The sequence below is a fragment of the Chanodichthys erythropterus genome, chromosome 18 (assembly GCF_024489055.1).
Source record: "Chanodichthys erythropterus isolate Z2021 chromosome 18, ASM2448905v1, whole genome shotgun sequence".
Lineage (NCBI taxonomy): Eukaryota > Metazoa > Chordata > Actinopteri > Cypriniformes > Xenocyprididae > Chanodichthys > Chanodichthys erythropterus.
In genome coordinates, this window is record NC_090238.1 from 11213202 (window position 1) to 11235878 (window position 22677).

The window sequence follows — 22677 nt, forward strand, 5'->3', positions numbered from 1 at the left end:
TTTTTCTCAAAAGGTTTTACAGTCTATGGTCCACAGCCCTTACCCTTTTATTTTCTGTCAGAAAAGGCGGAGACTTTTATTTTAAAGAACTATCTTTGCTGTGTGATTGTTGTGTTTTCATAGTAGCTGTGCTCACATTTCCCGCTTTCCTCGCAGTCGCAGGCTTCACACGCGTGCAGAAGCCTGACAACAGCAGCAGCAGCAGGAGGGAATGGGGAGAGAGGGGCGCCGCACCGTTTAACAAGACATTCTTCAACACAACACGACCAATAAAACAATTCACCATCGGTGAGCACGCGCCTCAATCTACAAACACATCGCGGGCTGATAGCTTCTGTTTTTCCTCTCGTGATCCTGAAATAATAAATAAAAACAACCGAAGCTAACACGAGCTCGCGTGCTAACCACTATCACCATTAAAAACAGAACTGTCCGGCTTACATTTGTTGAAAACTGTTCGTGCATTCAATCCCTGGCAGTGTAAGTGCAATACGGGGTTTATTATAAGACGTTTTAGGTGAGGTAAATCAATGCATGGTGTTTTTTTTTTTTCTTGCATGACGGTGCCTTTTTAGCCACACGCGTCTTTTAGCCCCCGAAAGACTGATTCACATGGCAGACGTATTTATTAATAGGACAGTTTCATATTCGGTGACGTTCTTAACATGTAATCAAATATGAGCATAGTGCAAGAATCACGTTTGTGATTGGCAAACTGACAGATTCACGATTTTGGGGGGGGGGGGGGCCTTGGGTGTGTTGCTGGCTTAAAGGCCAAGGTCGCAATGAGGCCTAACTAATATGTATGAATAATGATTTTTAGGATATAACAAATAGTGTTTAGATGCATCTGTGATTGTTATGATGTGTATAGTGTTGCTGGAGGGCGTTGGTTGTCATCTGCTTGTTTAAGAAATGTGTGCAACAATGCTTGTGTGGCATCAAGGATGATTAAAAGCGTTTTGTTTTTCATTTTAGTTTTAGAATAAAGTAAATGTGATGTTCAATTTAGATTATTTATTAAAAATAATGTGCCATGTTTTGTTACCATGGTAATACCATGCTATTTGGACATGAACTTTAGTAATACCACAAGAAATGGTATTTTTTTATAAATACCATGATAAATGAATATGTTTATGATGCCTCTTACAAAAAAGTGCTGTGGTGGAACTATTACCAAGATGCTTTAAAATATATCATAGAACTAAAAGTCATTTACCATGGTGCTCCAGAGTACTTCCATTACTTCGTTACAGTTGTGGTATGTCCAAAGAAATTATGGTAGAAGCATGTTTTTTTTCCCCCATGGCATTGTATTTTGATATAAACCATGCTACTGAAATGGAACATGAATATAATCTGCAGGATGAAGCTTCATAATTGGGATTATTTTAACATGCTTTACTTTTAAACTACTTAGTATTTGCTGTGAAGTTGTGTTGATTTGGCGACAGACTCTATTCTGACATTGTTTTTACATTAAAGGGATTGTTTGCCCTAAAATTAAAATTCTGTCATTTATTCACCCTCCGGTTGTTCCAAACCTGTATCAATTTCTTTGTACTGCTCTACACAAAGGAAGATATTTTGAAGAAAGTTTGTAACCAGGCCACTTTGGGGCACCATTGACCTCCATAGTAGGAAAAAAAAGTACTATGGAAGTCAATGGTGGCCCAGAGCGGCTGGGTTACAAACTTTCTTCAAAATATCTTCCTTTGTTTTCAACGGAACAAAGAAATGTATATATCCTAATGGTGAGTAAATGATGAAACAATTTTCATTTTAGGGTGAACTATCCCTTTAAAGGATTAGTTCACTTTCAAATGAAAATTAGCCCAAGCTTTACTCGCCCTCAAGCCGTCCTAGGTGTATGTGACTTTCTTCTTTCTGATGAATACAATCGGAAAGGTTTAATAAAGGCCTTCTGAAGCGAAACAATGCGTTTGTGTAAAAAATAAATAAAAAAAATATGTATTTAACAAGTTAGGAAGTAAAATAGCTTCTGCCAGACCGCCTTTCGTTTTCAACGTCTGGAGAACATGGAACTGGCGTCGCGTCAGTTAAGCATTTTCTCTAAGTTGAATAAGGAAGGCGTAGGACGTATCGTAAGCACCTTGAACTGTGAGTTTTACACTTTCTTCGTAAGATAAATACGGAAAGTGTCATATTTATTAATATTTCTCAGATTGTGTTCATCAGAAAGAAGAAAGTCATATACAAATGGGATGGCTTGAGGGTGAGTAAATCATGAGGTAATTTTCATTTGAAAGTGAACTAATCCTTTATTGTTTTGAAAGTAAAATAATAATTTATTATTTTGATTGATTGATTGCATTAGAAGCCAGTTATAAATATTGCTTTAAAAATTCCATGGTATATACAAAAGCTTGAAATACAAGTAATTTGCTATAAATTTAGCATCTTATTAATAAAGTAATCATCTTACTAATCTGGATAGAACCATCAATTGCCTCTTATCAAAGGCTTCAAACACTGATGACATTTATTATATTTATTATATGTGCTTATTTCATGAATGTTTTTTTTTTTTTAATCTGGAAACTGGTTTTAATAACTGATTTTAGTCTGAAGTGCAGAGTTACTATGAGCTCTAGATATGCAGTCATCGCAGAAGAATAACACATTGTAAAGTTGTGTACCGCTTGACTTAGTTTATAAATTGCTTACTGCTGCATCTCTTTAGAATATTTCACACTTGTAAACACATGCACTGCAAATGCTATATCCCAGTGAATCAACTAGTTGCATTCTTCAAAATAAAAGTGACAGTAATGTAAGCAGAATGAATTATTGATGAGAGTTTATGAGTGCATGAGACGGGGTTATGGAAACTTGGCCTTTATTTTCAGGGTCAAATCAGGTGACCCGCTGGATAGGTTGGCCTGAGGCGCCCTTTCATGTGACAAGTGTGAGTTTGGAGGCCTGAAATCAGGTGTTGGGCATGTTTATGTTGGTACTGCTGCATGTGGAATTACTTTGAAGCCATTTTTTTTCTTGTTTGTATATGAATATCTTCTTATTGACTATGTAAATGATTGAAGTTGTAATGGAACTCATAATTCTCCTAAATACATTATTCAATTTATAGATTTTTTTTTCTTTCTGCAGTCTCTGAATGAACCAATTTAAGGACAGCTGGTTTCACTACTGTTTTTGCTCCACAGTGCATGTTCTCCTTTCTTGGCCGTGTGTTTCTGCTGTTGTAAGCACTTTCTTTAGAGATTTTAGCTGTTTAATCTTGGATTGAATCTTACTAGTAGTAAACAGTCAGTCGTCACAGAATCATAGCTGCTGCTATATTCAGAGTCATTCACATGGTAATGTAGGTCAGGCTCAGCGCTTTGTTCTGAAACTCGACTGGGTCTGCAGTATGCAGCCAGTCTGGCCTGCCGTTTTGCCTACAGTGTGTCTAGAGGTTAGCAGGAAGTCTAGACGTCCTTGCTTGTTTGTTTCAAGTGGATGTAGTTCTGCTCAGTGGAAAAAAGCACTTCATTATGATTTGCAGTAAATCAATCTTGAAATTCATCAATGATCCTAACTTCAATCATAGATAGAATTAAGAATACTGGCTTTACAAAAGTTAATAATTGTAATTAGGGTTGGGAATCGAAAATTGATTCCAATTCTGGAATCGGATACTTATTTTTGTTTACTCAAAAATGAAAATTTTGTTATTAATTACTCACCCTCATGTCGTCCCAAACCCGCAAGACCTTCGTTCATCTTCGGAACACAAATTAAGATATTTTTGATGAAATCCATGAGCTTTCTGGCCTCTGATAGACTGCAATGTTATTACCATTTTCAAGGCCCAGAAAGGTATTAGACATCGTTAAAATAGTCCACGTGAATACAGCGGTTCAACCTTAATGTTATGAAATGGTGAGAATATTTTTGTGCGCAAAAAAACAAAAACAACAACTTTAGTCAACATTTTCTGGATGCTGGATATTATTTGGCGCCGTGATGAACATCGCAATGCCGGGTTTGCCTGCACTTCCGTCACGTTTTTCATGCCGTCTGAATGAAGATATGGAGCAGACACTGATGTGTTGACACCAATTTGTTGAAGACAAAACTTCTGGATAATGTCACATAGTTCATTCATGAATCTGTGTGAACGACACACGTTTACGTGTGCATCCGTGTACGTCCAAGCACATGCGCACTTTGGTCAGAGCGGGAATAATAAGATTAAGGTGTTTAAATGCCTGTATATTGTGATTAAAATCAGCGTACACCACCTAGTTTAATGTGATTATGCTTACTACGATTATGAGCTTAATCGCATGACTTCAGTCGAAGTATTGCTTTACAAGTTTAATTGCAATATTGCCAAAATTCCATTATAATTGAATTATGACTGAGTGCATGTAAACACACATTTAATGCAATTAATTAAGCATTGCATTAAACAACATAAGTAAGGTAATAGAACTAAGAATGTTTTAGAAGGCTCATTTAATTGTAAGTTTAAAATATTTTTGCAGATTCACTTGGCATTTAAACGAGGTTGGCTCTACTGAAACTCAGCAGTGTTTACCTGGTCCTCTTTGTAGCAGCATGAAAAACAGGCTAAAACATTTATTCAAATTGTGAATATATTAAATAGCCTACATAAAGCGAGCTTCCTTTAATATAATCACTATAGCTTTCAATCAGATGTAGCGCAACTGGTTCAATGCTCAGCACTGCAGATCGTGCTGTAGTTAACTGTCTTCAGACAAAGTTCTATTACCTTACTTATGTTGTTTAATGCAATGTTTAATTAATTGCATTGAGTGAGTTTACGATTATAATGGAATTTTGGCAATATTGCGATTAAACTTTACCTCATGTAAACGCAGGTATTTAAACACTTTAATCTTATGATTCCCGCTCTAACCAAAGTGCGCATGTGCTTGGACGTGCACAGATTCACATGTAAATGTGTGTTGTTCACACAGATTCATGAATGAACTACGTGACATTATTCTGAAGTTTTGCCTTCAACAAATTGCTAAACTCTGTCAACACATCAGTCTCTGCCCCATATCTTCATTCAGACGGCATGAAAAACGCGACAGATGTGCAGGCAAACCCCGCATTGCGATGTTCATCACGGCGCCAAATAATATCCAGCATCCAGAAATTGTTGACTAAAGTTGTTTTTTTTGTTCATAACATTAAGGCTGAACCACTGTAGTCACATGGACTATTTTAATGATGTCTTTACTACCTTTCTGGGCCTTGCAGTCTATTAGAGGTCAGAAAGCTCACAGATTTCATCAAACATATCTTAATTTGTGTTCTGAAGATGAATGAAGGTCTTATGGGGTTGGAACGACAAAAGGGTGAGTAATTAATGACAGAATTTTCATTTTTGGGTGAACTAACCGTTTAAGGTCAGGATCGGATACTTGTTATGAAATTAAAATTTTGATTCCTCTTATTGGTTCCTTTTTGTGCATTTTAATGTAGTTTTAAACTATTCAAGCGCAAGAAGACTCGCACACTGTTTTCAGTGATGCTCGCATCAGAAGCGTGTGCACAGAAATCCACCTCTCATATGTTACAAAAATACTAAATTGAGTTTTGTTTCATGGCATCTTGCACTTGAATGGACAAGTACACAAAATTATATCAAAATATCCTCGTAAACGCAGTCGGATTTGTTGAGAAAGAAAAAGGGTCTGTTACAGTAAATTTAATATGCGCTTTTGGCTTTAAAGTAATAGCAGCCTAATAATCCTGCTGGTGTCTGTGTAATTAACGTTAACCAAACAACAAAAGACTGAATAACTTTTGTAACTATAATTGTAATGTACTGTATTTATATTTTATTTATAAAGGTTCTTTATTTTATATTTGATTACAGTTTCTATACCTGAAAATCTTAAACTGTATATTTCATTTGTATCTTTGTTCAGTTGTGATTATTTGTGCTAACGCTAATTTTTTTACTTGTTACTTTTTAATTACTGAGTGTTTATTTGTCTCCAATATTGCTTGAAATTTGTATTAGTTAGGCTAGTTGTTTTTGCTAATTTGGTATTATTATTAAAACCATAGGCAAAAGTTCCTTGTGTAAGTGTTCTTTACGCTGTTGATTTTTGTTGATTGAATTAAGGTGCAACAAAATGTTTTGCAAAAAGACTTAGAATAAATGTAAATGATCGTATAATTTAACTTTGCATGTTCATGCATCCTGTTGCCTATTCATGCACAATAATAAAATCTAACAAGCGATAATGGCATTTTTGTTGACTATTTTATATATTTTCATATATTTTTTTCTAATTTTTTAGTTGTTCAAAACGACAGAGATTCTGGAATCTCTTACACTGTTTTAAATAAATAGCATTTTTTTAATTTTTTTTATGGTTTTACTGTAATTACTGTAGTGACTATTTTTGTGAAGATCTTGATCTAAGTATTTAAGATAAAGTACCAGTAACAAGTTGTCCTGAGCCTTTGTTTTTCAACACTAGAAATCTGCTTGTGCGTAGTCGAATCGGGCAGCCGCGACCTGGCCAGCTGTTTTGCAGTCAAGCATTTAACATCGAATGTATCGTTCACTGAAACAGATGTGTGTCAGCGTTTTCAAAATCTGAAAGTAAATAACCTATGTGGTTGCATTAGAGATTCATGAACCCGAACATGAAGTCTGAAAGCAGATTTTTAACCAAGAGCAAATGTGTTCGCTCACTGAAAATGAAGCCTTGTGTTACTTGAGCTGAAATGACTTGTGGTGATTTGTTGCAGCTGTGTCGAACAGCGGTTGTCAGGAGGAAAGTGTGTGCTCGATCCTGAGTGGCAAAAATGTGTTGACAAGCCAGTTGTCATCCAAATTCAACTGTCCTCTCCTTGCCAGAGATATGTCCATTATCACAAGCTATATTTTCTCTCTCTTCTTTTTCAGAGTATTGAAAGAATATTATCTCAGGCCCCCTCCCCCATCTGCAGCATTAAGGTACTGTGATTTGTTTGCTGAAAAAAAACTGTATTTGTGTATTAAAATGTCCAATGTTAATGGGTCAAAGCAGTGGATAATATATGTATGATTAAGTCAACTATTTAGTGCAAATAAGAAACATTTTCATTATTGAGGTGTTTCATATATCATTTAGTAACATTGTCTATTAGAAGATAGACTCCATTCAAATGTTTGATGTCAGTAAGATTTCTTTTTTCTTTTTTTTGAAAAAAAGTAATACTTTTTATTCAGCAAGGAGGCATTAAATTCATCAGAAGTAAAAGTAAAGCCATTTATAATGTTATAAAGGTTTTTAGTTAAATATATACTGCTTTTTTAACTTTGTTCTTTAAAGAATTCTGAAAAAAAATCACGGTTTCCACAAAAATTTTAATCAGCACAACTGTTTTCAACATTGATAATAAGAATAAATGTTTCTTTAGCACCAAATCAACATAAGATTGGAGCAATGATGGCTGAAAATTCAGCTTTACCGTCACAGGAGCAAGTTACATTTTAAAGGTGCCCTAGATTCAAAAATTTAATTTACCTTGGCATAGTTAAATAACAAGAGTTCAGTACATGGAAAAGACATACAGTGAGTCTCAAACTCCATTGTTTCCTGCTTATGTAAATCTCATTTGTTTAAACGACCTCCGAAGAACAGGCGAATCTCAACATAACACCGACTGTTACGTAACAGTCGGGGTGTACGCCGCCAATATTTGCATAATGCCAGCTCATGTTCAAGGGATTACACAAGCCAGTATTAACGTCTGGATCTGTGCACAGATGAAGCATCAGACTAGGTAAGCAAGAACAACAGCGAAAAATGGCAGATGGAGCAATAATAACTGACATAATCCATGATAGCATGATATTTTTAGTGATATTTGTAAATTGTCTTTCTAAATGTTTCGTTAGCATGCTGCTAATGTACTGTTAAATGTGGTTAAAGTTACCATCGTTTCTTACTGTATTCACGGAGACAAGAGCCGTCGCTATTTTCATTTTTAAACACTTGCAGTCTGTATAATTCATAAACACAACTTCATTCTTTATAAATCTCTCCAACAGTGTAGCATTAGCCGTTAGCCACGGAGGACAGCCTCAAATTCACTCAGAATAAAACGTTAACATCCAAATAAATACTTACATAATAATACTCACATAATTCGAAGCATGCATACAGCATGCATGACGAACATCTTGTAAAGATCCATTTGAGGGTTATATTAGCTGTGTGAACTTTGTAAATGCGCAGTAATCAGGCTGTAATATAGTCGACAGCTCGTGTGGCAGGGAGCACGCGATTTAAGGGGGCGGCGCGCTGCTAAATCAGTGCATTGTTAATGATGCCCCAAAATAGGCAGTTAAAAAAATTAATTTAAAAAAAAATCTATGGGGTATTTTGAGCTGAAACTTCACAGACACATTCAGGAAACACCTTAGACTTATAATACATCTTGTGAAAAAGCATTCTTGGGCACCTTTAAAATAACAATAATTACTGTATTTTTGATCAAATAAATGCAGCTTTGGTGAGCCTAAGATACTTCTTTCCAAACATTCATTGAATAATTGTTCAATTACATTATGTAAGGATTATTCAATTAAATTTGATGGAACTTTAATATCAATTAAATTGTGTAAATCTTAAAAAAAAAATATATATATATATATATATATTTTACTCTGGCCAAAACATTCACTTGTTTTATATGTATATATATATATATATATAATACACATAAAACAAGTGAATGTTTTGGCCAGAGTAAAATACAAAGTGAACCCAAATTATGCCTATGACCAAAAGATAATTTTACCAACAGCTTTGTCAATAAATAAGGCACTTGTCCTGCTTTTACATATTTTTGATTGAATTTTGAGTTAATATTTTGTGTAAATGGGCGGTTTTTTTTTCTTTCTAATAATTTGTCAAATTTCAGAACATTTGTTTTTGCTTTAGAGTTGTGCAGGTTCTAAGCGTGTCTGTTTTTCTTAGCAGAGTAACTCGAGGGAAACAAGAATGAGCTGATTTTAAAAGCTCTGATAATGACGCCCAGAATAAGTGCGGCATGGTCACACAGCAAAGTGAGGAACGTACACGCTGTGAGTAAAAACACTCGTCTATAATCAGTAACCCACCTGATCCAGATAACCCCTAACCAGCACTGAATGACACGTTTCTCAAACCAGACATTGGACAAACTCAAACCATACCACCGGACATAACAGCGACGTGACAGTTGAATTCAGTGCTATTGTTTGTGACCTCTCAGTGATCTGATGTTACGTGGTCTGTCTCTTGCAGTGAGCATTAGAAGGCCATGATGCAATGAGATAAACACTGGATGACTGGAGGTCCCCTGCTTAACTGTCTATAAGCATGGCTGGCCTACAGCTGGTGACCCCTGCCTCCTCACCCATGGGGCCCTTCTTCGGTCTCCCGTGGCAACAGGAAGCTATCCATGACAACATATACACACCAAGAAAATATCAGGCAAGTCTTTTTAAATGGTTCTTAGGTTGGGAGATTACTGTGTTGTCCTTTAAAGGGATAATTCACCCAAAAATGAAAATTCTGTCATTATTTACTCACCCTCAAGTTGTTCCAAAACTGTGTTCATTTCTTTCTTCTGTTGAAGAAATTATATATTATTATATTATTATATAAATATTCATCGATATTTTGAAGAATGTTGGGAAACAAAACAGTTGCTGGTCCCCATTGACTGCCATAGTAAAAAAATACTATGGAAGTCAATGGGGACCAAAAACAGTTTGGTTACTGACATTCTTCAAAATATCATCTTTTGTGTTCAGCACAAGAAAGAAATTAATACAGGTTTGGAACAACTTGAGTCTGAGTAAATGATGACAGAATTTTCATTTTTAGGTGAACTTTCCCTTTGAGTTTTTGTTGATTGTTCATAGCTTTTATTAGGGGTGTAATGATACACAGAAGTCATGGTTCGCTACATACCTTGGTTTTGGGGTCACGGTTCGATACGAGTTTGGTACAACAGGAAAAAGCATCAAATCCCCAGTGCTAGCTTTCTTTCTTTTTATTTATTTTGAACAGCCAGTAGTGCAAACAGTTTGTTCCACCTAGTGGCATGTAGTCCACCTGAGGTAATCGGTACATTACAGCCTCCTTTAGTGTATTAAAGGGATAGTTCACCCAAAAATTGAAATAATTAACTCACCCTCAAGCCATCCTAAGTGTATATGACTGTCTTTCAGATGAACACAATCTGAGATATTTTAAAATATCCTGGCTCTTCCAAGCATTGTAATGGTAGTGAACAGGGGCGTGTTTTAAAGGCAAAAATAAATTCATCCATCCATCATAAATATAATACATATGGCTCCAGGGGGTTAATAAAGGCCTTCTGAAGTGAAGCGATGGGGTTTTTGTAAGAAAAATATCTATATTTTAAACTTTATAAAGTAAAACAATTAGCTTCCGCTAGACTACCTTAACTTATCTTTTCAAAAAAAAAAAAAAAAAAAAAACTGTTAAATTGTAGTGTACGTGGTATGGTACATTTTGCTGAATAATTTCACCTAATTGCTTTTTCCCACTAGGTTGAACTTCTTGAAGCAGCTCTTGAACACAATACTATAGTCTGCTTAAATACTGGCTCAGGGAAGACCTTTATCGCAGTACTCCTAATCAAAGAACTCTCCCACCAAATCCGTGGAGAGGATAGAAAGAGAACAGTTTTCCTGGTGAATGCAGGTGAGTAATTGTCTAGTCTGCCATGTCACAAATGCGTTTCCATGTACTCCATTAAAAACATGATTCTCTGTTGATTAATCTTAATTCTGCTTTGTTAATTTTTCCCAAATTAAAGCATCATCTGTGGTTCAGCAAGCATCTACTGTAAGAACCCACTCTGATCTCCAGGTAGGCGACTACATGTCAGAGGAAATGACAACATGGCCTGAGGAGATATGGAACAGAGAGATGATGGGAAATCAGGTGTGATTTATACATGTTCGTTTTAACGTGCCCATGAATTCATTCATATAATTGTTAAACATCTTAATGAGGTGTCATCATTCAATCTATGATATTTTCCATCCTCCTCATCCCTCTTTTTTCCATAATGTCTTGTCTCTCAGGTGCTGGTGATGACGTGCCACATCTTCCTGCATGTGTTAAAGAATGGAGTCTTGCCACTATCAAAAATCAACCTGCTGGTTTTTGACGAATGCCACCTTGCAATCACGGACCATCCTTATCAGGAAATAATGAAGGTGAAATTGCAGTCTTTTACAGCATTGAATGGACCCTATGAAATCACATCTGTCAGTGTAAAGAGAGGGATGATGGAGGTCTCATCTAACCGTCACTCCATAAAATGCTAAAATGATGCCGATCCATTGGTATAATATTGGTATAATTTAATGGGCACGTATTTAGTCCTGAACATAGGCACTCTGAGAAGATATTGTTACTCATTTGAAACACATTCTTAACTGAATGTGTTTATTTTGAAGGCTAACACTGTGCCATTTGGCACATATGCCAAAACATCTTAAATTCAGAGTTAAAGTCGACATGAAATGGAAGTTGTGATCATCTTTCAGAATCGAGCTCTTTCACACCACCTTGCACTCAAATAGTTTAAAATCAAAAGGACCTAAAATACGTGCAAATGACACGTAACTTTCTTTTTATGATGGTCAACTTTGCTATTAATCTGAGAATCCGTGCATTTTGAACCGTAATGTCTGGTCCGTACGGATTAACAGTCCCTATACTAGACATTGCACATCCTGCAGTGTGACTATTGTGGATGTGCACATCGCAATATCGATGCTAAAATGCTATATCGTGCAGCCCTAATTGAGAATAAAGTTTCTCCCCCCCCAACAATGATAAAACATATATATCAGTAAATTGGATATAAATCTGTTTATGCAATTGTGTTTTCATGATTAATCACTGCTGTCACTTGAGTAATCTTGCCTAACTGCAATCCAAGATAAACGGATATTATATTGTAAGTTGGTGATATCCATTCCTCATTATAATGCTTTATTAAATTGTGTAAATATTCTTTGCAGATTTGTGAGGGTTGCCCGGGCTGTCCTCGCATTTTGGGTCTGACTGCTTCCATTTTAAATGGCAAATGTGATCCTTGTGATCTGGAGGAGAAGATTCAGAACCTGGAGAAGATTTTGCAGAGCAATGCAGAAACTGCCACCGATCTTGTGGTGCTGGATAGGTAGTGTTTCCTTGTAAAAAATTGTCTAATATATACAACAGAATTGTAAAAATTACTTTTAAATTGGTAATATGATGCAATTTTAAAAGTTCATTATTCGAAAAGCTTAGAGTGCTTTGATTGGCCACCTGTCCTAGTGCGTTGTGATTGGCCAAACACCTCAACCGTGTGTTGGAAATGTAACTCCTCTAACATAACCATGTGTTTCAGCTTCCAAGGCTTTAAAGGGTTAGTTCACCCAAAAATGAAAATTCTGTAATTTATTACTCACCCTCATACCGTTCCACACCCGTGAGACCTTCGTTAATCTTCGGAACACAAATTAAGATATTTTAGTTGAAATCCGATGACTCCGTGAGGCCTCCATAGCCAGCAATGACACTTCCTCTCTCAGTATTCATTAATGTACTAAAAACATATTTAAATCAGTTCATGTGAGTACAGTGGTTCAATATTAATATTATAAAGCGACGAGAATATTTTTGGTGCGCCAAAAAAAAAAAAAAAAAAGACTTATTTAGTGATGGCCGATTTCAAAACATTGCTTCAGGAAGCATCGGAGCATAAATGAAATTGTGTATCGAATCAGCTGTTCGGAGCGCCAAAGTCACGTGATTTCAGCCGTTGGCAGTTTGACGCGATACACTGATTCATGTATGCTCCGATGCTTCATGAAGCAGTGTTTTGAAATCGGCCATCACTAAATAAGTCGTTATTTAGATTTTTTTTTTTTTGCCGCACTAAAAATATTCTCGTCACTTTATAATATTAATATTGAACCACTGTACTCACATGAAATGATTTAATTATGTTTTTAGTACATTAATGGATCTTGAGAGAGGAAATGTCATTGCTGGCTATGGAGGCCTCACGGAGCCATCGGATTTCAACAAAAATAACTTTTTTTCCAAAGATGAATGAAGGTCTTACAGGTGTAGAACGGCATGAGGGTAAGTAATAAATTACAGAATTTTCATTTTTGGGTGAACTAACCCTTTAAGCAATTGTAAACATAATAATGTTGTCCATTTTCCTGTATCAGGAAATATATCATGGTACTGCTCAGGAACAGCTTCATAAATAAATCTTAACCTCTGATTCCTAGTTTGATCTGTTTTTGGAAGGCCAAACAAAGCATCAAAACATACAGCATGTCCACGACATGATGACAACACTACAATTCATTGAAGCCTCGTCTTCATTCTTTGCTTATGCCTTTGGGTGGACATTATGCTAATATTTTGCTTTGGTGATGTAGATGTTTGTGAAAGTAGTATAGGTCTTTCTTGAAGTATATTCTTACCTGTGAATTTACATCCAGGTATGCGTCCCAGCCTCGTGAGGTGGTGCTGGACTGTGGGTTGTATCACGATCAGAGTGGGCTCTCTGATAGGCTTTTGAGCGAGTTGGACGAAGCCCTTCATTTTCTTAATGACTGCAACTTATCTACTCATCGAGAAGATAGAGACCCCACGTTCATCTCCAAACAGGTTCTCACCTTAGGGTCTTATTTTAAAGCAACAAGACTCTTGACAGAAACGTCCTGTAATTGTATGATTTGTTTTGATTGTGTGATCGTTTATCCCAAGGTGCTGAATGACTGTCGTGCCGTGTTGACTGTGCTGGGCCCTTGGTGCGCAGATAAAGCTGCGGGAATCATGGTCCGGGAGCTGCAGAAATATATCAAACATGAACAGGAAGAGCTGAACCGCAAGTTCCTGTTGTTCACGGACACCATTCTGAGAAAAATCCATGCATTATGTGAGGAGCATTTCTCTCCAGCTTCCCTAGACCTGAAGTTTGTCACTCCCAAGGTCATCAGACTTCTGGATATTCTCCACGAGTACAAACCTTTTGAACGGCAGCAGTTTGAGAGTGTGGAGTGGTACAACAATCGCAATCAGGACAATTACGTTTCTTGGAGCGATTCTGAGGACGATGACGAGGATGAAGAGGCGGAGGCAAAGGAGAAGCCTGAAGCAAATTTTCCCTCGCCTTTCACCAACATCCTCTGTGGAATCATCTTTGTGGAAAGGCGATATACAGCGGTGGTTTTAAACAGGTTTGTTTGCAGTGCTCCACTGCCTTTCTCTGAAAATACTATGCAAATAATAAATGCACTAAAACTAAAATCAGTCATTTTAAATGCTACAAGTGAATTTAGGCATCACAACATAATAATGTTCAGTATGAAACTGGTATATTACTATTTTAGTAATATATAATAACTGAGCTGTAAATGATTGCAAAGGTAATCTAGAAATATAAAACGCATACAATAGATATATTTTTTTTAATTTACAGATTAAATGTGTAATATTTACCAATAACCATTATGATATATCATGAATCTCAATATATCATAAATCCCTATTTAGGGATGTGGGGTGTGCAGTGTGTATTTTAGACTTTGATATTATTGATTTCACAAATATACAATTTCACATGTGTTGATCGCTTTTTACCTTTATGGGTTAGATCTTCAGTCTAATATTTTTCTTTTTTCTTGTTATTTGGGCACTTATGAAATCACTAAATATTTTTTAGTGATATACTAAATTATTTCTTCAGTAAAGCCGGTTCCCTGATTACCGCTAAATCGGCATCACCTGCTTTCAAATGAAGCGGCATTTAATAGACAGAGCCGTAGTTCACTGTTAAGACACGCAATATCGCGTTCAATATCGATATGTATCGCCGTCGATATTGAACGCGATATTGCGTGTCTTATCAGTGAACTACGGCTCTGTCTATTAAATGCCGCTTCATTTGAAAGCAGGTGATGGCGATTTAGCGGCAATCAGGGAACCGGCTTTACTGAAGAAATGCGCGTGACAAAAGCATTCGATACATCGCCCAGCCCTAATTACAATTTAAATTAGCTGCTTTCTATTTTAATATATTTTAAAATGTAATTTATTTCAGTTGCAAAGCTGAAGTATCAGCAGCCTTTACTCTAGTCTTCAGTATACTGTTTATTGCTTAATATTTTTGTGCAAACCATGATACATTTTTTTAGGATTGTATGATGAATAGAAAGTTCAAAAGAACAGCATTTATTTGAAATAGAAATCTTTTGTAACATTATAAATGGGGTTTTGAAAATCGGTTCCAATTCTGGAATTGGGAACTTAAAGGGTTAGTTCACTAAAAAATGAAAATTGTCATTAATCACTCACCCTCATGCCGTTCCAAACCCATAAGACTTCCGTTCATCTTCGGAACACAAAAATTAAGATCTTTTTGATGAAATGTGAGAGCTTTATGTCCCTCCATAAACAGATATGTAACTAATCAAGAGATCGTACAATTACATGAATTGAATGGTTTAGTCCAAATTTTCTGAACAGACATGATCGCTTTATATGATGAACATATTTAATTTAGGTTTTTATTCAAATATAAACATTGATTAGCAAACATAAACAGAATCTCAACCGAACCTGTGTGACGTGCTTGAATAGACCTCATTGGTTCTTACGGACGCTCAAAGCGATTGTGGCCCCTCATATAGTGCGCGAATACTGAATTAAGTTCTCTTTCGCATATTCTTGCATTTGAACGGATAAATACAATTTGATCCGTGAATTAGGTCTTAAAGTGACAGTAGCCTAGTAAACCTACTGCCAGCTGTGTCATTACTGTTGATCAAACAACAAAAGGAAAAGAAAATCACTTACTGATCTTGACTGAACAATCTAAATGTTTGACTTTGTAAGAATCGGAATCGATAAGCAGAATCGAAACCACCAAAATTCAAATGATACCCAACCCTAATTGTAAATGACTTTACTGTTACTTTTGATCAATTTACTGTGTCCTTGCTGAATAACAGTATTAATTTCTTGAAAAAAATAAAAAATCTTGCTAACTCAACTTTAGAATGATAGTGGATATATATTTAGTTAGCATTTAGCAAATGCTTATTTAAATAATCCAAAGCAACTTTAATGCAATTTGTATTATTTGTGTGTATCAGACTTATTAAGGAGGCGGGGAAGCAGGACCCAGAGCTGGCTTACATTAGTAGCAACTTCATCACAGGTCACAGCATTGGCAAGAACCAGCCTCGCAACAAACAAATGGAGGTGGAGTTCAGAAAACAAGAGGAGGTGAGTGAATTCGGCAGTCCTAAAAAGCCTTCTGTGCCCCTTCCTTAGCTTACGCTGAGTTTATGCTCATAATTGTTATTGCTGATTCACATTACTGTCTAGGTCCTGAGGAAGTTCAGAGCTCATGAAACCAACTTGCTCATTGCAACCAGCATTGTGGAAGAAGGTGTTGATATTCCAAAGTGCAATTTGGTTGTTCGGTTTGACCTGCCGACAGAGTACCGGTCCTACGTGCAATCTAAAGGTCGTGCCCGTGCTCCAGTCTCCAATTACATCATGCTCGCTGACAGCGAACGGACAAAAACATTTGAAGAAGACCTCAAGACCTACAAGGCCATAGAAAAGGTCAGCAGGTTGAATGAGAACTATTTCTAATTTCTGAACTGTGCGCATAAAAATATGTAATTTTAAGAGTTGTACGTCTTTCAGATCCTCCGAAATAAGTGCTCGAAGTCAGCAGAATGCAATGAATTTGAATTGGAGCCAGTGACCGATGATGACAACGTTCTCCCACCTTACGTCCTGCGCTCAGAGGACGGAGGCCCTCGCGTCACGATTAACACAGCCATTGGGCACATCAACAGGTCAGTATCCTTTCCTAAATTTAAGATATCTGTATTTTGTTGCATGTAATGCCATTCTTAAATGTATTTGTTGTGTTGTCTTGTGCAGATATTGTGCGCGTTTGCCCAGTGATCCGTTCACTCATCTTGCTCCGAAGTGTAAAACTGTGGAGCTGAAGACTGGAGGTTATCGATCCACACTCTTCCTACCCATCAACTCACCACTCAGAGTTCCTGTCACTGTGAGTTCAGATTTTTCTAAATATTCTGACATTTAGGCAGCTTTGTAGGAGTTAAAAATAGGGCTGTGTGATTTAATCGATTTCAAAACCGCAGAAAGCATGATTTTTCTGCCAGCCCCCTCAGTGTGCAATCTGAATGCAGCATGCCTAAATCTGGCGTGAGAATAGAACAGAGTGGGTTTACCATTGCGACATTGAAGAAAGAACAGAATAAGGGAAGATAAATTCAGGGCAGGATAAGGACTTGGCCAAAAAATAAATAAATAAATAAATAAATATCTGTGGTTTGAATATTTTGGATATAGGAGATATGATGTTTCATATATGTATCATGTAGGGGCCATTCACACAAAATATGTTTTTGCAGTTAAAAACACAAGATGCAGGTCTAGAGATGGGTTTTTAAAAAGTTAAACAGCTTTTACCTTGAGCGCTGTGTATAATGGCGTGTCCTGCGCGAGATGCTGCAAGAGATGTGAAACGCGAGTTCAACTTCTAGCGCATGTTTACATAAAAATAAAATGGCGATAATAAAGGCATTTGTGAACTGCACAACATACGAAAAGAGTGAAAAAAGACATAACCATACAGTCATGGGTAAAAAAAAAACAAAAAAAAAATTCTAAATAAAATTGTAATCACAATATTGATCAAAGAATTGATAGTTGTTGTTTTTTGTTTTTTCTCCATATCACACAGACCTAGTTAAAAGGATAGTTTACTGAAAGTGTCATCATTTCCTCACCCTTGTATTATTCCAAACCTGTTAGACTGACTTTCTTCCATGGAACACAAAATGAGATGTTTTGAAGAATGTTCACACTGCTCTTTTCCATACAATAAAAGTGGAAGCAAAAAAGAAAAAAAGCACCATAAATTGGTGTCCATATGTCTTTAGAGCTTTATTACACATCTTCTATACATTTAAGAAAATCCATGACACCTATGGTCACCATTCAATTTCACTGTATGAAACAAAATAGCTTGGGCATTCTGCTATAAATCTTTTGTGTTTCATGGAAGGAAGTCATACAGGTTTTGAAGAGGGTGAGTGCATTTAAATCTTTGGGTGAACTATCCCATTTAAATACAAGAAAATTAGTAGAAATGTGTTTGTGATTTTTCTATAAATTCTGTTTCTTCTTTCCCTTAGGGGCCAACAATGAATTGTGCAAGACTTGCAGAGAAAGCTGTCGCTCTTCTCTGTTGTGAAAAACTGCACAAAATTGGTGAGAATGAAAAGTCTTAAATATACAAAATTTGATGAATTCTGAGAATTGCTGACTGATACGCAATGTTTGTGTCTAGGTGAACTGGATGATCATTTGATGCCAGTGGGAAAGGAAACTGTAAAGTATGAGGAGGAGCTGGACCTGCATGATGAGGAAGAGACGAACGTGCCAGGAAGACCAGGCTCCACCAAACGGAGACAGTGTTACCCAAAAGCCGTGAGTGTTGTGAACCCGAAACGCCTTTTTTCATGTAGGGCAGTAGCGAGGCTACATAAGGGCCAGTGTGGCACAGTGATTGACAGCTGGTCCACCCAATCAAATAAGACAAAAAATATATATAATAATAATAATAATTTTGTGGTAAAGGAGAAGATCATGCATACATGGCAGTAATAATCGCTCAAATACATGAATTTAGTGGATGCCAATCCCCAACCGTTGCAGCATGTGTACATGGCTGCTGGTCAAGCAAAACAAAATATTTATTTAAATTCTGAACTGAGAATGCTCCCTTTATCACAGCTGTCAGTCATCTTAGTTCACTGAGAACTAGTTCAATGTTAAACAGTTCTGCTGCTTAATATTTTTGTGGAAACAGTGATACATTTTTTTTTTTTTTTTTAGGTGTCTTTGATTAATGATTCAAAAGATATTTATTATATTGTTAATATTATTTATTAACATTATTTTCCTGTCTTTACAGTCATCTTTTTTTTTTTTTTAATTTAAAGGTGCCATAGAATTGAAAATTGAATTTACCTTACCTTTAGCCCGTTAGCCACCGAGCACTATCAAACTCGTTCAGAATCAAATGTAAGCATCCGAATAAATACTATACTTACATGATCTGATAGGCTGCATGACGAACACTTTGTAAAGATCCATTTTGAGGGTTATATTGGCTGTGTGAACTTTGTTTATGCAGTGTAATATAGAGTCGCGAGCTCGTGGGCGGGGAGTGCGAGCATTTAAAGGGGACATGCACTGAATCAGCGCATTTATAATGATGCCCCAAAATAGGCAGTTAAAAAAAATGAATAAAAAAAAAATCTATGGGGTATTTTGAGCTTAAACTTCACAGACACATTCAGGGGACACCTTAGACTTATATTACATCTTGTGAAAAAGCATTCTATGGTACCTTTTAATACATCCCTGCTTAATAAATTGATCAATTTCTTTGGGGAAAAAAAACTAAATAAAAACATACAATGTGTAGACTGTATAGAGTCATGTTGGGTATGATGTCTTGTAGATACCAGAGTGTCTGCGGGGGTGTTACCCTGTGCCAGAGCAGCCTTGTTACCTTTACGTCATAGGGATGGTCCTCACCACCCCTCTTCCTGATGAGCTTAACTTCCGGCGGAGGAAGCTGTATCCGCCAGAGGACACTACCCGATGTTTTGGCATTCTAACAGCTAAACCAATACCTCGGGTAAACACATTTAATTAATTGTATCTTTCTGAATCTGGAGGTCCTTAGAGAAAAAAATGTATTCAGTGTAAATTGCTTTGATAATTTAGAAAACAGTCAGATGTGTTATTCATTTGATATTTGATTATATCTGAAATGAACTTGCCTTGAACTTTGATTTTGAAGATGTCAAGTGAACAAGCTCTTTTTTTCTGGTTCTTTGTCATCAGATCCCTCACTTCCCTGTGTATACACGTTCTGGTGAGGTGACCATCTCGATTGAGCTTCAGAAGTCGGGCTTCACTCTGAGCGCAGAGCAGCTGGAGCTGATCACACGTCTGCACCAGTACATCTTCTCCCACATCCTCCGTCTGGAAAAGCCAGCACTAGAGTTTAAGCCTGTAGAGGCAGATTCTGCCTACTGCGTTCTACCTCTCAACATTGGTGAGTGGTGCTCCAGATGTTGTCTTGTTTGACTTTGAGATTACAGTTAGTCCTTCCTCTAATTGTCAATTTATAATGTCTTATCTAGATCTGGAAAGAATTTGATTATTTGAACAAAAGGAAAATTTCATGTCCTGTATTTTATTGAAAAGACAGGGTAATTCTATATTGTATCCGTTTAAAAAAAATAAATAAAAAAATCATCCAACATTCTTCATTCCAATGGGCACAGACCCAGTTAATAATGAAATCTATTTGTTGCAGCAAGTGGTTGACCGATATATTGTCAAAGCTGATTTTTGAACGAATGAACATCAGAAGGAATGTTAAAAGATACAGTAGGCTACAACTTACCAAAAAACGTATCATGTCTCTTGTAATCACTCAATGTGTTTCAACCCAAGAATGACAACAATAACACAGCTTGAGAACAATTTGTCACGTAATGTTACATTTACCTCAGAAACGCCACTTAATGACCATAAACTCAAATATATGCAGCATATTATATATTCATTTTATATATATATATATATATATATGAGAAAATTATATATCCATTATATATCGGTATTGAATCAGAGAATCAAGAAGTTCCTATCTAAAGTATAAATCTGTTTACAGATGCTTGTATTATTTAATATTCTACATAAACTTTAAATAGTGTGATATCATATATATCGTCTTTATATCAGCCATCAGCCACCTCCTGCTCTCTAAGATATTGTGCTCTGTTCAGTTGAGGATTCCAATACCTTGGACCTGGATTTCAAGTTCATGGAGGATATTGAAAAGTCTGAAGCACGCATTGGCATTCCAAATACTCAGTACACCAAGCAAAACCCATTCATTTTCAAATTAGAGGACTACCAGGATGCTGTCATCATTCCGAGGTACAAAAGTTACTTGTGATCTTTGAGTCTTATTTCCTTTGTAATTAAGCTCTCATTGATGACTTATACTGTGTTTTTGTTTTCACTGTAGTTGAACTCTGCTCTTCTGTCTCATTCCTCCCTCTCAGGTATCGTAATTTTGACCAGCCACATCGGTTCTATGTGGCTGACGTTTACACAGACCTCACCCCGCTCAGTAAATTCCCCTCTCCAGAGTATGAGACTTTTGCTGAGTACTACAAAACCAAGTACAACCTGGACCTGTCTAATGTTAACCAGCCTCTACTGGATGTGGACCACACATCTTCAAGGTAGGAAGACAAAAAAATAAAGACATTCTGTTATGTGCTTTTTTTCTCCTCAAGTAATTCATTGTATGTGTGGTGGTCTTTTCCTGTAGATTGAATCTTTTAACTCCCCGGCACCTTAATCAAAAGGGGAAAGCCCTTCCTCTCAGCAGTGCGGAGAAGAGAAAGGCCAAGTGGGAAAGCCTACAAAACAAACAGGTATTTACTGACGGAAAGAATTTGCGGTGAGAATTATAAGCCATCATACCTGAATTAAGTCTAATCATACTGTGTGTACGAGTATTTCCTCCCACTGAGAGCGGTAACGGTCGTACAGAGGTTTGACTCACATCAGATAACAGTCTTTGGTTGTGTTTCTGTTCCATCTGCTTAGATTTTAGTTCCGGAGCTTTGTGCCATTCACCCCATCCCAGCCTCTTTGTGGAGGAAAGCTGTCTGCCTTCCCAGCATTCTCTACAGACTTCACTGCCTTCTGACGGCCGAAGAGCTGCGGTCTCAGACAGCCATTGATGCTGGTGTTGGGGCTCAGACCCTGCCTCCTGATTTCAGGTCATTTGACGCAATACATTCATTTGCACTTTTCCAAAAACTAGTGAGCCCCCTTCATAGGTGGCATTCTAAGGCATTGTAGGTGCACTCATGACAGAATGGCTGTTCTAAAATGTAGGCAACATTATGCTGCCTCTTCTACTTTGATTTGACAAAAGTCGTCAGCATCAAATATGCTTTGGTTAAAGCAATCTTATAAGTATTGTAAAATGATTTTAGTTATTAGTTTTTCTGTTTGACTTTTAAAGGCACAATATGTAATTTTTCACCTCTTATAAGTTGCTTATTCAAAACAAAGGGTAGCTTGATGACTCATTTATTTCGCGGAATCATGGGAGGTGTTGTCTTCATGTCTACAGCCAGTGGAAAAGAATCAGATGAATGAAATCATATGAATGGATGAGCTAATGTATTAAAGATTTCTTAACATTACTGTAGTATGAAGCAGGGTTTGGCTGAAAGCCATTGGTGCGGAACAAGTTCGCTGAAGCGATTGCTAATGAGAGACAAGCACTACACATGGCTCGAGAGCAGTGGAATGTTTATTATGCCGCAGATGAGCGCTTCCGCTTCTTCCGGTCATGTGTATGTAAGGTAATACAGCGCTGTTTTATCACATGAGACACATTTGTGTGTTGAAAGTTGTTATAATGCTACTCTGTGCGTTCGCTCGGCAGCTACTATGAGACACTTGTTTC

At 36.8% G+C, this 22677-nt stretch overlaps 1 protein-coding gene across 2 annotated transcripts in view; it reads left to right on the plus strand.

The window, feature by feature from the left end:
• The first annotated feature begins 168 nt into the window (after nucleotides 1–168).
• dicer1 (dicer 1, ribonuclease type III) overlaps nucleotides 169–22677 on the plus strand; it is a 37727-nt gene continuing 15218 nt past the window's right edge. The window contains exons 1-22 of one of the 2 annotated variants that reach the window (XM_067366739.1): nucleotides 169–288; nucleotides 6926–6976; nucleotides 8988–9094; nucleotides 9297–9485; nucleotides 10574–10727; nucleotides 10843–10970; nucleotides 11114–11248; nucleotides 12062–12222; nucleotides 13544–13712; nucleotides 13812–14284; nucleotides 16202–16334; nucleotides 16437–16679; nucleotides 16764–16918; nucleotides 17007–17139; nucleotides 18293–18368; nucleotides 18448–18587; nucleotides 19627–19806; nucleotides 20016–20229; nucleotides 20969–21122; nucleotides 21251–21433; nucleotides 21523–21628; nucleotides 21804–21979. In XM_067366739.1, the coding sequence (XP_067222840.1) occupies nucleotides 9372–9485; nucleotides 10574–10727; nucleotides 10843–10970; nucleotides 11114–11248; nucleotides 12062–12222; nucleotides 13544–13712; nucleotides 13812–14284; nucleotides 16202–16334; nucleotides 16437–16679; nucleotides 16764–16918; nucleotides 17007–17139; nucleotides 18293–18368; nucleotides 18448–18587; nucleotides 19627–19806; nucleotides 20016–20229; nucleotides 20969–21122; nucleotides 21251–21433; nucleotides 21523–21628; nucleotides 21804–21979 (3227 nt within the window). In that variant the 5' untranslated portion in view covers nucleotides 169–288; nucleotides 6926–6976; nucleotides 8988–9094; nucleotides 9297–9371. The remainder of the gene's footprint in view (nucleotides 289–6925; nucleotides 6977–8987; nucleotides 9095–9296; nucleotides 9486–10573; nucleotides 10728–10842; nucleotides 10971–11113; nucleotides 11249–12061; nucleotides 12223–13543; nucleotides 13713–13811; nucleotides 14285–16201; nucleotides 16335–16436; nucleotides 16680–16763; nucleotides 16919–17006; nucleotides 17140–18292; nucleotides 18369–18447; nucleotides 18588–19626; nucleotides 19807–20015; nucleotides 20230–20968; nucleotides 21123–21250; nucleotides 21434–21522; nucleotides 21629–21803; nucleotides 21980–22677) is intronic. The other variant, XM_067366738.1, reaches the window with a different exon arrangement.